General features: G+C 49.3%; 2 protein-coding genes across 2 annotated transcripts in view; one reads left to right on the top strand and one right to left on the bottom strand.

The window, feature by feature from the left end:
• Positions 1–1,820: 1,820 nt before the first annotated feature.
• CIAO1 (cytosolic iron-sulfur assembly component 1) lies at positions 1,821–6,092 on the bottom strand. Its single transcript, XM_008567903.1, has 7 exons — positions 5,749–6,092; positions 4,943–5,091; positions 4,679–4,790; positions 4,484–4,572; positions 4,039–4,240; positions 3,335–3,422; positions 1,821–2,463 (listed from the first exon to the last, which is right to left on the bottom strand). Exons 1-7 carry the CDS (start codon positions 5,885–5,887, stop codon positions 2,223–2,225), a joined length of 1,020 nt encoding a protein of 339 aa, XP_008566125.1. The 5' UTR covers positions 5,888–6,092; the 3' UTR covers positions 1,821–2,222.
• A 145-nt stretch (positions 6,093–6,237) lies between these two features.
• The window catches only part of TMEM127 (transmembrane protein 127), a 14,082-nt gene continuing 6,160 nt past the window's right edge, over positions 6,238–14,159 (top strand). Inside the window, exons 1-2 of the mRNA XM_008567902.1 lie at positions 6,238–6,369; positions 6,758–7,075. Of these exons, the coding sequence (XP_008566124.1) occupies positions 6,832–7,075 (244 nt within the window). The 5' untranslated portion in view covers positions 6,238–6,369; positions 6,758–6,831. The remainder of the gene's footprint in view (positions 6,370–6,757; positions 7,076–14,159) is intronic.

Raw genomic sequence — 14,159 nt, 5'->3', positions numbered from 1 at the left:
ACATTTTTTTAGGAAAATAACTTCCAAAACAAATGCAGTGAGAAGAGAATTTACAATTTTGCAAATCTGTTTAATTCTTTAATGTCTGGTTTAATAGAAGACAGTTGGATTCTTATGGCTGCTTCTATATTCAATCTGTTATTTTGTTTGAGTTGAAGTAAGCTGACTTCACAGAGATATATAGGTAGAAAAGGGATGAGTGTTTAAATAGACTTTTTAGGTAATTGTGGCTATTTGATACTATACCAAGATACTACAAAGAGTAGTTTCTTAAAGACTGTGGAATCAGAACCCTTATCAATGCATTCTTGTCTTTTGTCACATTACAACCCACTGGCCTCACTTTGAATGAATCTCTTACCCATGAATAATATTGTAGCATGCATGGGAAAATTGGTTCATCAAATTACGCAGATCTTCAAAATGTGGATGCATTTCATTATAGATATCACATTTGTTAATATCACCAATAAAGCACATGGTGGCAATATAAGTTCAAAAATTCTAATTTTTGCTTGAAAGCTTTCATTTTATATTGGCACCACTCAGTTGTTTCTGTTAAGTGAAAAGCTGTTAATTCCAGAAAATGTGAGCCAAATAGCTAAGTCTAAATCCCATAATTTGCTGGTTCTTTCAAGTGGAAATGGTATGCCTTGAAGAACACGGCTAATTCAGCTTGCAACTTAACTGCACGACTGCTTTTCCATAAGAGCCTTAACTGCAGAGTGCGGCAGCGATGCTTCATGCTTGTTTCCCATTTCCTCACGGAATATTGGAAGTGTTTTCACGGGTCAATGTGTAATACAATTAATCATTTTTATTGGTTCTGTAAAGTGTGAAGCTGGCAATACTTTTACTGTGAGTGTAAAAGTGAAGACTACGATGACTATGGTTTGGTGCCACCACCTTGATTCACGCCATGGTGCCAACAGTTGATCTCACGCATCCCCCTGAAAGGGTCTTAGGACTCCCAGGGATCTGCAGATTACATCTTAACCACTACTTTAGGTACTGCCCCAGCTGTCTTTCCAAAATCTATGGTCACGATTTCTATAATGTAAGAAGTTAAGTGAAGGCTGTAGCTTTGGGGACAGTTCTCAATTAAAACCTACTTGGAAGAGATTGTCAGAAACAACTTGACTGGGACTGAAGAACTGATTGCATTTGGCAGCGCTTCTCAACTTTTTTCATTACCACTCCCCTAAGGAGCCATACATCTTTTTCCTAATCATTCCCCACTATGAAAATGTAATACCACAGACATATGGTATATTTATGTGCTGTGGTCCTTTGAGGGCCACGAACTATTGTCTCAAAGACTTTTTTGCCACCCACTGAAGAACCAGTTTGCATCCCTGTTGAGAATGTTATGACCTCTGGCCAGTAATTACTCTCCCTTTAGGGTTCATGTCTTTCCCTTTTTTTTTTTTTTTGTTAGTTGGCTGGCACAGGGATCTGAACCCTTCACCTTGGTCTTATCACTGGCCAGTAATTACTCTCCCTTTAGGGTTCATGTCTTTCCCTTTTTTTTTTTTTTGTTAGTTGGCTGGCACAGGGATCTGAACCCTTCACCTTGGTCTTATCAGCACCATACTAACCAACCGAGCTAAACAGCTAGCCTCCCCATATTTTTGTATCCCCAGTTGCCATCACAGTGTAATGGTGCAGGAGGTATATGAGGGTTTCTAAGGGAAAGCAGGCGTCCCTTACTCTAAACAAATATACATTAAGAAAAAAAATTTCCTTCAGTATTAATTGAATGTCTTAAATGCAAGTATTTACCCAGAAATTGGGAAAGCAGGACCTACTTCAGATAAGGATTCACCATGGAATTCTTTTAAATTGTGAATGTCCTTATAAAATAGGACTTGGGACTCAGATGGATTACTTCTATAAAGGTTATAATTTCCGAAAGGTCTGAGGCACACCCCCTTACTACATATGGTGATTATATATGGTATACTTAGCCCCCAATGTGCCCTAAAACAAGCAATCTATGACATAACAACAATGTACTCATGTTCTGTAGCTCTACTGAGGGCCTCATGTCACAGGAGGGGAAGGGGTGAGCAGTTCTGTGGCTCCGCACTTCTACCCAAGTCTGAATAGAAGTGAGCCAAGTTAGATGAAGGTCAAGGATGCTCCTCCAGGTCCTCTCAGGGGCTGGGAAAGTCACATGACATTTTCTGGGTGACCATGACTCTGTCCAAAGTTGAGGTAGCTCAGAGGCTTTCAGGCCGCTTATACTTCCAGAAGGCCACCTCCCCATCATCACTGCAGGAGGCTAGGAGCCCTGGCTCCTTGGGGTTCCAGGCCACACAGTTGACATCCTGGGAATGGGCCTGACGCAGGTGGGCTGTCAGGGAGAAGGTGGGTTGCTGTGGATCTGAGCCAGGATCCTCCTCAAACACTCGGATCGCATCATCCCCACAAGCTGTAGCCAGGGCCCCTGTCAGCTGACACCTGGGAGGAACGTGAGCATCAGTAGGTATGCGGGTGGCTCTTTTCTCCCCAGCCTGGCAAATTAGGTAGCAGAGATTTGCTCTACAGTCCCTGTCCTGTTTTCCCAAACTTCAGGCCTCTAAGTCTTATTGAAGAGCTGACCTGACCATATGGAGCCACAAACATCACTCACATAAGGCTTGAGATGCTTCCATTTAGTTTTCCTCCAATATAATTACCCTAAAAAACTACATACACTTCTGAATTGCATTTTTCTCACTTAACCTAAGTAGTTTCCCACGTCATGAAATATACTTAGTCTTTTCTTTTAACAGTGATATAATAGGCTATTAAATTTTACCATAATTTATTAAGTTCACTTCTGTTATATATATAGGTTGTTCCCAAGTGTTCACTAATATAAATAAAGCTTGGGTGCACATCACCTTTTTTCATTGTTTCAGATTATTTCCTAAGGATCAATTCTCAGGGCCAGAACTGCCCTCTGACCTACTCTCCTATATAAGTGGTGCAGCTTTTCCAGCCTCAATATGGGCAAAGTCACTGTTACCAAACCATAAAAAACTCAACCATGAATCCACAGATTCAGTAATAATTTCTGGATGGTACAATGCACCTCAAAGACTGGTGCAGCCCTCACAATCTGGGATTTTAACCCAGGTGCAGGTCTGGGTCTAAGTCTGTTCCCTGCTTCTGTGAATCCCTGGCCAGCCAGCTCTAAGCCAGCATAGTAGACAGGCCTCATCTGAAGAAATCGGGGTGGCTGTTCACAATTCCCATGGACCTGCACTCCCAAGGTGGTAGACGGAAGCACAGGGTCATGACTTCTCTAAAATCCCTCCTATATGGGAGTGGGAGATGAAGTTCTTACCATGCGACATCATAAATCGTCCTGGAGTGGAAGCCAGACAAAGTGCAGATACATTTCCAGCTGGGGTCAGAGCCGCTGCACGCCACCCCTGCATGACAGATTTCTCTTAAGCTTAAGACGTGTCCATGTCCTGGGCGCCACAGGGGAATAACTCAAGGGCACCACTGCAGAGGATAACCTACCCTGCCCTCCCTCACCCCCACCTTCAATCAATTACAAATCCTCTCCATTCCTGTTCCCATCCTCGCTGATCTGCTTTCCACACTGTGGCTACAATGGTCTTTCTAAAGCAGAATTCTGGGAAGGGAACATCCCTGTTAGGCTGTAGACTATGTCTAACTAGTCAGCCTGCTCTTTAAGGCTAACCCAACCCACTTAATTCCTCCCCAAATCCTTTATATCCTACCCCCATCTGAGTGAATCACTGTTGCTGCTTAAGGCATTCCCACCACCGATGCCTTTATTCATGCTGTTGGGTTTTCACCTGGAATCTCCTGTTGTGCGAAATTCTTCTTGTTTTAAAATCTACAAGCCTTTCAAATTTAAATGAAATGGCCCCCATTCCACAGAGTTTTCCTGATTCTTCCAGCACTCTCACATCACATCTTACTTTTACTCCAATTTACTGTAATTCATGTATGTGTTTTAACAGACTTTGAACTTCTTCAGATGAATCTCCTTTAGCTGTACTACTGGACCCTCACCTTGTTCGTTGCCTGGTAGATACTGGCGCCAGATGCGCACGGTACGATCATCACTGCAAGACGCCAGGCGCTGGCCACTGGGGTCAAAAGCCAAGCTCCACACTGTGGATTCATGGCCCTCAAGCGTGGCACAGCATACCCAGTCATCCTCTTCCTCCCGGTAGAGCTTCACTGTGTCATCGTAGCTGGCAGAGGCTAACAACTGGGGAAGGGGGACAGAGACCCAGCACTAGGCTGTATGGCCCAGGAAATGCCTATGGTTCTAATATCACTCCCTGCTAGGATAGTACAGTCCCAGGAATCTGTTTTTATAAAGGGACTAATGTGTTTTGGTTACAGATAGAGATCCCTGTAAAAGCTAGATTGAGGCGAGAGCAGAGGAATGCTGGGCACAAGCCTCCCCACCAGAGTTCCTTCCCACCAAAAGACCTCTCCTGACCCTTACCTCCTGGCTCGGGTGCCAAACCACATGCTTGACATCCTGTGTATGGGAGTTGAGGACACTGACGCATTCATACTCATCCTCTTCATCAACTGTGGGAGAAAAAAGAAGGGAATCCAAGAGCCAACCTTGTCAGGGACACAGAGGGAGACATATGTCAGCTGGTTCCCAACTTGACCTGGAGGGACCTGGACTCACCTTCCCAGACCCACACACTCTTATCTCGGCTGCAGGTGGCCAGGAGATTGCCAGATGGGGCCCAAGCCACTGACTTGACTTCATTTTCATGGCCCTCAAGAGTGGTTACGCACTAAAAATGGAAAAGGGATGAGCATTAATGGCAGCTAAGACCCCTGAGGTCCTTCTCATGGGCACGGCCCCACTGGCCCAGGTTGGCTCAGGTTTCCTAAAACAGCCCTGGGAGTAAGTAGACAACAACCTGGTCCCATCCAGCCTGGTTACCTCAAAGTCATCCTGGTTCTTCTTCCAAATGCAAGTGGTAGCATCAAAGCTGGCAGAGGCTAGGTAATTCCCACAGGGAGACCAGGCCACCTTCCGCACAGTGCGCTGGTGGCCTTCAGAAAGGACAGACTTGCAGATCCAGCTGTCACCTAAAGGCAGAGGACAGGCCAGGTTCTGGAGCTGGGTGAACAACAAGGTGCTGAAGCACCATCAATGCCATTCGATAATGGGGGCTAGTATTGGAGCCAAGCTGGGACAAAGCTCAATGTATTTAATTAACAACAGGTGCTGAAGCACCATCAATGCCATTTGATAATGGGGGCTAGTATTGGAGCCAAGCTGGGACAAAGCTCAATGTATTTAATTAACAACACGCTTTCACAAAGATGTAACTTACTCTACTTCCTCTCGAGGTATCCTTCTAAAACAAATCTGAGGAGTCACCCTCTTGATTTAAAACTCTCAAAGGCTCCCAAATGCCCTCGGGATAAAATTTAAACGTCACTATCCAGTTGCATGTTTCTCTGCAGACTACTTTCCTACCACTCTTCTCTCCCCATTTTCCTGCCTCAGCAACGATCACAATTCCTGCAACAGTTCCAGCCTGTCTGTTGACGTTTTGGCTGCAGTACTTGCCAACTGCTTTGCCTGAAAAACCCTTCTCAGGGTGGCTGACGTCCGATTCAAGGGTCGCCTCTCCCTCGGCCCGTAATCCCGTTGGGGTCGGCCTCCCCTGCAGGCTGCGCTCTCACCATGCGCACGCGGAGCCCTCTGCGCCAGTGTCGCGCAGCTAGGCCGGGCCTTACCCTCGGTGCCCCAGATGCGGACTCTACGGTCGCCGCCGCACGAAGCCAGCAGGGTCCCCGCGGGGTTCCAGGCCAGGAACCAGCATCGGGAGTCCGGGTGCGCCGAGACCCGGCCCAGCAGCACCAGCGAGTCTTTCATGGCGGCCCGGAGCGGGGTGAAGAGCAGGTGGGGTGCGCAGTCAGCTGCGCCGACAGCTGATCCCGCAGGGTACGTCTCCGCGATGCCCACTCTAGGCTCCCGCGGCCGCCCGCGACTCCCGCTTCCGCTCGAGGGCTCGGGATGGCCTGGGAATTAAGGACCCGCTGCTGAGGCCGCGCGGCCCTCTGGGAGTTGTAGTCTCCCCTCACCGCCGGCGGAAAGCATCGCGGGACATCCTCGAACTACCAGGCCCGTGAGGCCGTGCGCAGAGAGCCGGCGGCGCGCCCAAGCCGTGACGCGCGCAGGAGACCGGGCGGGGAGCCGAGGGGGCGGAGGCAGAGGAGGAGGAAGCCGGAAGTGAATCGGACCCGCGTCTGTCTGGGCGTTGCGGGATTGGGGCCTGGGATCGCTCGGTCCCGGGCAGTTAAGAACCCCGTGACGGGGCGGAGCGGCGCCAGCCCAGTCCTGAGGCCTGCTACCCGGTGAGGAACAAGGGGCGACATGGGGAGGGTCCTTTCTCCACACAGGTCGCACCCAAAGCGCCGGCCTCAGGTCCCCGGTCCCCGATTCCCGCAGCCCAGCCTGTTTCTCCGCCCCTTGGCACCCTCTGGCCGAGATCCCGGGCCCAGGTGTGTCCCCCACCAGTAGCCGGCCCCCGGTAACCCCCCTGCCCCCGCCTGGCCCGCCCTCTCCGGGTCCTCTTCCCGCACTCCCATTCCAGAGTCCCCGGTCCTCGCCCCCGAATCTCTGCAGCCCTCCGGGTTTCGCTCAGCCTCCGGTCCCACCCCCAATCCTCCGGTGTCGGCCCTGACAGCCCGAGCCGGCCTCACCGGCCGCGAACCCAGAGCATTGCTCTTCTCCCCGGGACAGGCAGGCTCTGTGCGCCCCGCGAAGGTCGGCGGCCACCAGCAGCGACCTCGGAGGGACGGCGGGCAACCCCGGGCATGTACGCCCCCGGAGGCGCAGGGCTGCCCGGCGGGCGCCGGCGGAGGAGCCCTGGAGGCAGCGCTCTGCCCAAGCAGCCGGAGCGTAGCCTGGCCTCGGCCCTGCCTGGCGCCCTGTCCATCACGGCGCTGTGCACCGCCCTCGCCGAGCCGGCCTGGTTGCACATCCACGGAGGCACCTGTTCCCGCCAGGAGCTGGGAGTCTCGGACGTGCTGGGCTACGTGCACCCGGACCTGCTGAAAGGTGAGGGCGCTGCGCACCGGCCCGCCCAGCCTCTGCGGGGGGCAGAATGTGGTGCGGGCTTCGGCAAAGATAGTCAAGGGGGTAGGCATTTGGTCGAAGGAAACGGCCCCGTTCCTGCCCACCAGGTGGCTCTGTTTGGGGTCCAGCTCCTCATTAATTCTGATGTTATTCAGCTAAGCACCTACTCACAGCCGTGCTAATCCGGACTGCTGCTATTTCAGGATTCTGCCGCAGGAAGGGCGCTGTATATGGATAAAAGATAAGGGTGCTAGAGATCACCATTAGCTGTCCCCTTCTAAGGAATTTGTGGGATACAGGAAAGCTTTCTTGGGGCAGACTGACTGATGGAGAAAAAGGGACTTTTAATATGACTAGCTTTTAAAAGATATTTTAGAGTTCTATGGTACTTGGATTTTTATTAGAGAAAAGGGGGTCTATGGCATTTTAGGTAATCAGAAGTCAGTTCCATTGCCACCCTGAGTAAAACAGTTGGAATTTGGCTCTGGGAACTGTTACAAGTGTGCCCGACTGAGGTGACATTGCTTTTTCATCATCATGCTTCCCAGTCAGGTAGGCAGAGGAAAGGGGCTGTTCTCTTTACTGGAGGCAGCAAGAGGCTAAAGCCTACACAGGGGCCTGTCCCAAGGAACCCCATAGCTCATTCTGCCCAGTCCTGTCTCCAGTAGTGAGGGTAAAGGCTGTGTGGTGGGGGAGCAGTACTGCACTGCCTGGTTTTTGCCCTGAAGATGGTCGATGGACTCCAAACTGCCTTTAGTAACAGCACAGTTGGGTAAAGGCTGTGTGGTGGGGGAGCAGTACTGCACAGCCTGGTTTTTGCCCTGAAGATGGTCGATGGACTCCAAACTGCCTTTAGTAACAGCACAGTTCCTTACCCGGAAGGTCTTTTGAACCTTTCTTAAAGGTCTTCATATTTCCTCCCTGTGCCTCTCTCTGGCTGTGATGCATTCCAGATGTTTACTGCCCCACCTATCAGGAACCTTTCCTGTTAGATATGTGCACCTTGTCTCTTGAGAGATTCCGGCACTAGGATTTGGTAAAAAGGCCCAAGTTCCCCTCTGTATTGGATCAAATACCCCATCTGCAGGTCTAAGCCGAAAAGCCTTATCCTTAACGTTGTGGCTTAATTTTGTCTTTCTCTGAGTGTTCTCTCAATGTTTTGCTTCTCTCTTGAGTTTTAGAGTCTTTAGAATGATTTTGTAGAGAACAGGTGGGGGCTTCTGGTTTGTTTCCCGATTTCACCCCAAAAGTACCCTTGGCTGGGCTGGCTTGTTAAAACCAAAGTTATACATGTGACAGAGGCCTTGTGATACGCAGCTTTTTCTCTGGCATGTGTGTAGCTGATGGCACAAAGGCCATCCAGTTCAAGTGAGTCTGGATGGTTTTCCCCTCAGTGCATTCCCCTGCACTTGCCTTTTTTGAAGCACAGCTGCCACCTTCTGGCCACTTCATCCAGGCCTATGCAGCTGATCCATGATTTTTCAATGTTTCAAGAGTTCCGTGTCACCCACAAACTGGGAGAGTTTATAATGCTCCCCCTTTGCAGATATCCCTGGGGGGCTCATAAAATTCATGTGATAGAGGGAGAGGAAATCTGATCCCACATTTTTATTTCAGAGGTCCAGGAGGCTCAGGAAATTGATCTCTCTAAGGCTATCCAGCGGGGGGTGGCATAGCTGAGACTACCTCCATCTGTTGACACCAATATAAGATGTCTGTCTCATTTCTGGTTTTCTCCTTTGTTTTACTACAGCTGTCATAAGGAACAATCTCATGATTATTCCACTTCGGTGTGCATCCTTATCAAAGGCATGTTAAAAATAAAAATAAATTCTTGGTACAGGTTCTATGTTCACATATGTATTTACCCTTTCTAAGAAATTTTTTAGGCCAGATTTTGTCTTTTGTAAAGCATGTTTTCTTAACTTTTGCATTACGTTTGCTCACGTATTTAGGAATCTTTACCAATGTATAGTTTCTGCCTGCTTGCCTGTGGCCGTCTTCTTGGCCATTGCAAGCTAGGAACACTTTGTGCCCGTTATTTGGAGAGTTGGCAGTGGTTCCTGATGAGCTAACGCAGAAGGTGGCAAGGAATCAGGAGGTCGCTGATTGCTTCTCCTCTCCCTTTTCTCTGAACCTGTTGGTTTTTTTGGTACCCAGTGAGCCTTTACTCATACGGTATTCTCTGTGACTGTGCCGATCCTCAGGGCCTAACAGATGTTTGGACCTAGAAGCCAGGGGTATTCCCCATCTTAGGAGGGAGCAGAGCTGTGGAGCACAGATGTGGTACATACAGAGACTTCCAGAGGGAGAACAAACCCTGCCAGCAGGTGACAGGGAGTAGGGCGGGCCAGCAGGCTGTGGTGCAGCCTTACCATTTCTTAGCCCCCACCCGAGTGGCACACATTGGCATTACACTAAGCACATTCCATTCCTGCTTTTAGTTTCTCCTAGACAACACCTTTATTTGGTAGGTAATGTCATCAGCCCCACTTCACAAAGGTCTCAGCTTAGGGAGTTTGTGATTAGCTCAAGAGCACATAGCTCATCCTAGTCGTGTGAACTCCAGAGTCCACACTCTTACCACCACATCTTAGTGCGCTCTGAGTTTCTTTTTCCTCCCATCAGAGCTGCCCATGGCTTATCATTTCCCTCTTTGAGTTGAGTTTTTTTTTTTTTTTTTGTCTTTTATCTTTTTCCGTGTCCGGCAACGGATCGCAACCCTCAGTGTTGCCCCCGTACCGGACCGGGGACCGGCAACGGGATTGCAACCCTCGGTGCTGCTCCTGCGCCTCGCTCAGCCAGTGAGCAGGAACCGGTCTGTACGTGGGATCCGAACCCTCGGGCGGGAGCGCCACCGCGCTTCCCAAGCGGCGCACTATCCAGTGCGCCACCAGGCCGACCTGAGTTGAGTTTTTATCACAAGCTCAGCCAAAGCTGTGCTTTTTATTCCTTGTCGCTCAGTGTTAAAGCCACTTGCTCTCCTGCTGTCATTCACAGAGCTTTGGAAGCTTTAGCAAATGCAGACTGGCTCAAAAGTCTCCATCCTGAATTCTTCTGCTCCCCCAAGGGGTGCCGGCTTCTCACACTGCTCTTCAACCCCGGCCCAGTTCCTGAGATGTGCTCAGACCTCTAGTGGCTCCCAGCAGAGGGAACCCAGATCATCGTTCCTTCTGAACCCCAGACCCTTTCTGCCTTTTACACGTTGCCAGCAAAGGGCAGCATCAGCAACAGTCTCAGGAAGTATCTTTGAAGAATGAGGAAGTTTGTGATTAGAAGTCAGGTGAATCACGATTGAGAACAGCCACTGGAAGATCAAGGGCCTTCCAGGGAGGGCCTGTGCGCCCAAGGGGTGGTGACTGATGCAGCCGCACTGCCAGGTCCTGCGGGGCTTGTCCTTAGAGGAAGCTCGGCTAGGACCAATAGTATCTGTAGAATGACCCAGCTGGGCACTAGAGGGCCCTGTTGGAAGCCTGTGTCAGAGGCCTGTCTGGAAGCTTAAAAAGTCACAGTGGGGAGAGGCTGTGTGGGTGGAACAGATGCAAACAGAGGGAATGGGGCAGTGAGGAAGTGCCTCTAACTCATAGGGAACTCCAGTGATGGGGGAAGGAAATGGGACAGAAGCAAGGAGCTAGTCAGAAGCCTCTTTAGCCTTTCTGCCTGCAGCCTGTGTGGGTCAGGAGGGCTTAGAGCAATGGGCAGGTAGACAGGAAGAGCCGAGGCCTTCAAAACAGATCCAGCCCGGTGACTCACCATGACCTTGAGCAAAGTCAGTTCCTTGGGATCCTATTACACAGCAGCTGCCTTCTTCTCTGATGACTACAGGGGACAGTCAAGCAGTGTTTACCAAAATAAACAGGCCAGAGCACAACTGGAGGATAGGACGTGTTGTGTGTCTTGCCAGGGTGTATTGAACCGTACCACTGTCTTGAATTTAAAGAATTTATGTGCCATTTCTCTCCCACAAATAAAATAACGTTTGCGGGTTTTGTTTATCCTCTCAAGGGAGCAGGTATGTGTTGCTCTCCCTGCCTTACTGCTGTCTAGGAATGGAGGAGAGAAAGATGTTGAGGTACTGACGCCAGGAGGGCCTCTGAGCTGGGTTCTATGCATGTTTGGGATAACTCTGCCTTTCCTTCCTCTGTGCTCTGTGACCCTCTGTGGTGTGGGGCAAGCTCTTGGGCATCACCCAAAGGGAAGTTCACATTGGGCTTTCCCTCCAAACCTGAGGGGTTACCACGGCTTTGGAGTGGAGACAGGCAGTTACATTGAAACAAAGCTTGTTTGAGGCTTAGGTCAGAAGCCCCTTCTCTGTACCACATTGTCACTTTGGTGGGGCAGATCTTTAGTCTGGCTTTAGTGGGCTCCTTCTCTGGCCCCCACTGGCTGACATGTGTGGTTGAAGAAGTCTTGGTGTAGGAAGGAAAGACTTGCTGGGGTGGCACTGCTGTGGCCCAGCTGAAACAGACCTGGTTAGTGGCCCACACAGTACAGGTGGCTGTTCTTTCATGGGCACGGCTTCAGCCCACCCTCTTAGTGCACCCCTGTGGTGGGTGGGGCAGGTATTGTTATTTCACATGATTGATGAGAGAACAGAGGCCAAGGGCAGTCAAGTGACGTGCTCAAGGTAACACATCTGTGGTAGGCCTAGGATTTGGCACCATGTCCAGAGCCTTTCTGGTATCCCCGTCACTTCCAAGAGTACTCTGATGGCCCCAGTGCTGCAAAAGTTGAGGCACCACACCAAGAAGGTTTTGCCCAATAATTCTCCTTTGAGCTCTTTTCATTGCTTAGTGATGCCAGCCTTTTTTGCTTTTTTGAGATTTCGTGCTTCACGCTGTTCCTTCAGTGAGCTCAGCAGCTGCTGGCTCTGAGGATGACTCTGACAGCATTCATATTAGCGTTTGACCCTTCATTTAAGTACAGCTCTTTAAGAGATTGATTATCTTCATCAGGGAAAAATTAAGTGGCTGAGTCTGGTGCTTGGTGATTCTGAGCAGCACAGGGGAGCCTGACACAGGTTGTAGCCTAGCTCTGCACTGTGTGAACTGGAGGAAGTCTCTTAACCTCCTTGAGCCTCTGACCCCTCCTCTGAGCTGTGTGATGAATCCCCTAGGGTGGCAGTGAGGATGAACTAGTATAACATTTGGCCATCTGTGTGCACTAGCTATTCCCGGAGTATGCAAGGCACCTTCAACAATTTCTGTCTCAAAGAGGGACTGGTGGACATCTGGAAGGGGAGGGATGTCCTCGCTGAAGCTCTTTATCATGGGCATGTCTTCCTTCTTGTTAAAACAAATGTATTATAAAACATAAGACACATAGGAGTGTACAAGGGTACTTCAAAAAGTTTGTGAAAAACAGAATTAAAAAATAATATGAATGTTTCCATGAACTTTTTGAAGACCCCTCATATATAATAGGTGTACATTTTAAGGATATTAAAATAAACATCCTTGTGCTCACCATCCAGCTGAAGAAAGAGAACACATGCATTAGTCCTTCACTCCGAGCGCCTGGCTGCTCTAAGTAACGCTAGTGGAATCTGACCAGCCTGCTGCAGAACAGCATGTGATGTAAGCCCTTACACCCTGCCTCTGGCAGGTTATTCTTGGAAGCACTAGAACACATTCATCCACCATCACTGCCAGATGCCATGTGGACCCCAAAAAGAACTATCTCAGAGAGCTTTTAACAATATTCAGAGTAAAGCCAGGAGACAGCCTGTGTTCTAGAGCTTTTCTTTCAGTGATGCTCTGTGAGTTTTTAGGCTCTTTCAGGCCCACAGCACTGTCTTAGGCCATGCAGGGCTAGAGAAAAGGAAGGCTGAGTGTGATTGTTGGCAGGGCTCATGCATGGGCAAGCTTCCTGGCAGTAGGCAGTTACCCAGGCTGGATGCTTGGGCCCAAAACAGATGGTCAGCACGCAAAAGATCGTGAAAGATAGCTCTGAGGGCAGCTTGGTGGGTGACCCAAAGCCAGACAAAGGCATATGAGCCTTGTCTGGGCACAGCCAGCATCTGTTTGGTGAATTCTGAGCCTGAGGCAGGGTAGGCATGCACAGTCACAAAGGCCCAGGGCCTCCCTCTGCCCAAGATCCCCTGATGCCAGCATCTGTTGGGTTGAGTCTGCTTTGTTGGGTTTAGGTCCCCTCCCCAGGTTCTTGGGCTTTCCTTCATCAGGCAACATTCCTCTAAGGTCTGGGACCAGTGTGTCTTAGAGTGGAGTGCTTAGACGACCTCCATGGGGACTGCCTGTACTGCTTGTTAGAATCCAGGTTCCTAGACCCTGCTCTAGACCTAGAACTCAGATTCTCTGGGGGCCTGGGAACATGCTTTCAATCAGCACCCCAATGATTTGGATGTGCACTAGAGATTGATGATCACCACCCCACAGACTCTCAACCTGAGATCAAGATTTGGGAAACAAGCCGATAGCCTGACTCTTGCCAGCCCTTTCCAAATTCTCCTAAATCACTTGGTGAGCTATGGCCTAAATGAAAGAAGAGCTTGCCAATGGCTGGAAAAGGAGGGAGAGGAAGTTAAGGCCCATTTTCTACTTTTTATTAAGGCTTAAAATACTTAATCATGGCCTGGTTTCTTTTTGGATAGCCTTTATTCTATTGTGTGCTCTGGGAGCTATGGCAGTTTGCATAGCTATCAAAGGAGATTGACAGTGTTGTCTAGTTGAAATTTTTTTAAAAAAGGATTAAAGTACTGGAAGGAAACATAAATTGGTCTGCATGCCTGGTACATGGTGGTCAACCTGGGATCTCCCTTCTTTGAATGTTGTGTCTACTGTTTCAGAATCTTCCTTTTCCTTGGTATACTCCCTTATTTTGGTAGGTCATGCACACCTCGGTGTTGTCCATTTTTTTGAGCCTTTTGGGCTTTCTGTAGTGTAAATCTAGTGCTTCTTAAGGAGCTTTTCCCACTGCTGGCTTATACTTCAGCTCTAGCCAGTTTGCTGAGTCAGTCCTAAGTAGTTCTAAGTTCCTTTATTTTCCAGTTTACAGAATTTTGTTTTGCACTTCCCTTTCTCTTTTTTTTTTTTTTTTTTTTTTTTTT

The sequence above is a fragment of the Galeopterus variegatus genome, unplaced genomic scaffold (genome assembly GCF_000696425.1).
Source record: "Galeopterus variegatus unplaced genomic scaffold, G_variegatus-3.0.2 Scaffold356, whole genome shotgun sequence".
In the NCBI taxonomy this organism is placed as follows: domain Eukaryota; kingdom Metazoa; phylum Chordata; class Mammalia; order Dermoptera; family Cynocephalidae; genus Galeopterus; species Galeopterus variegatus.
This window is presented reverse-complemented; position numbering and strand designations above follow the sequence as displayed.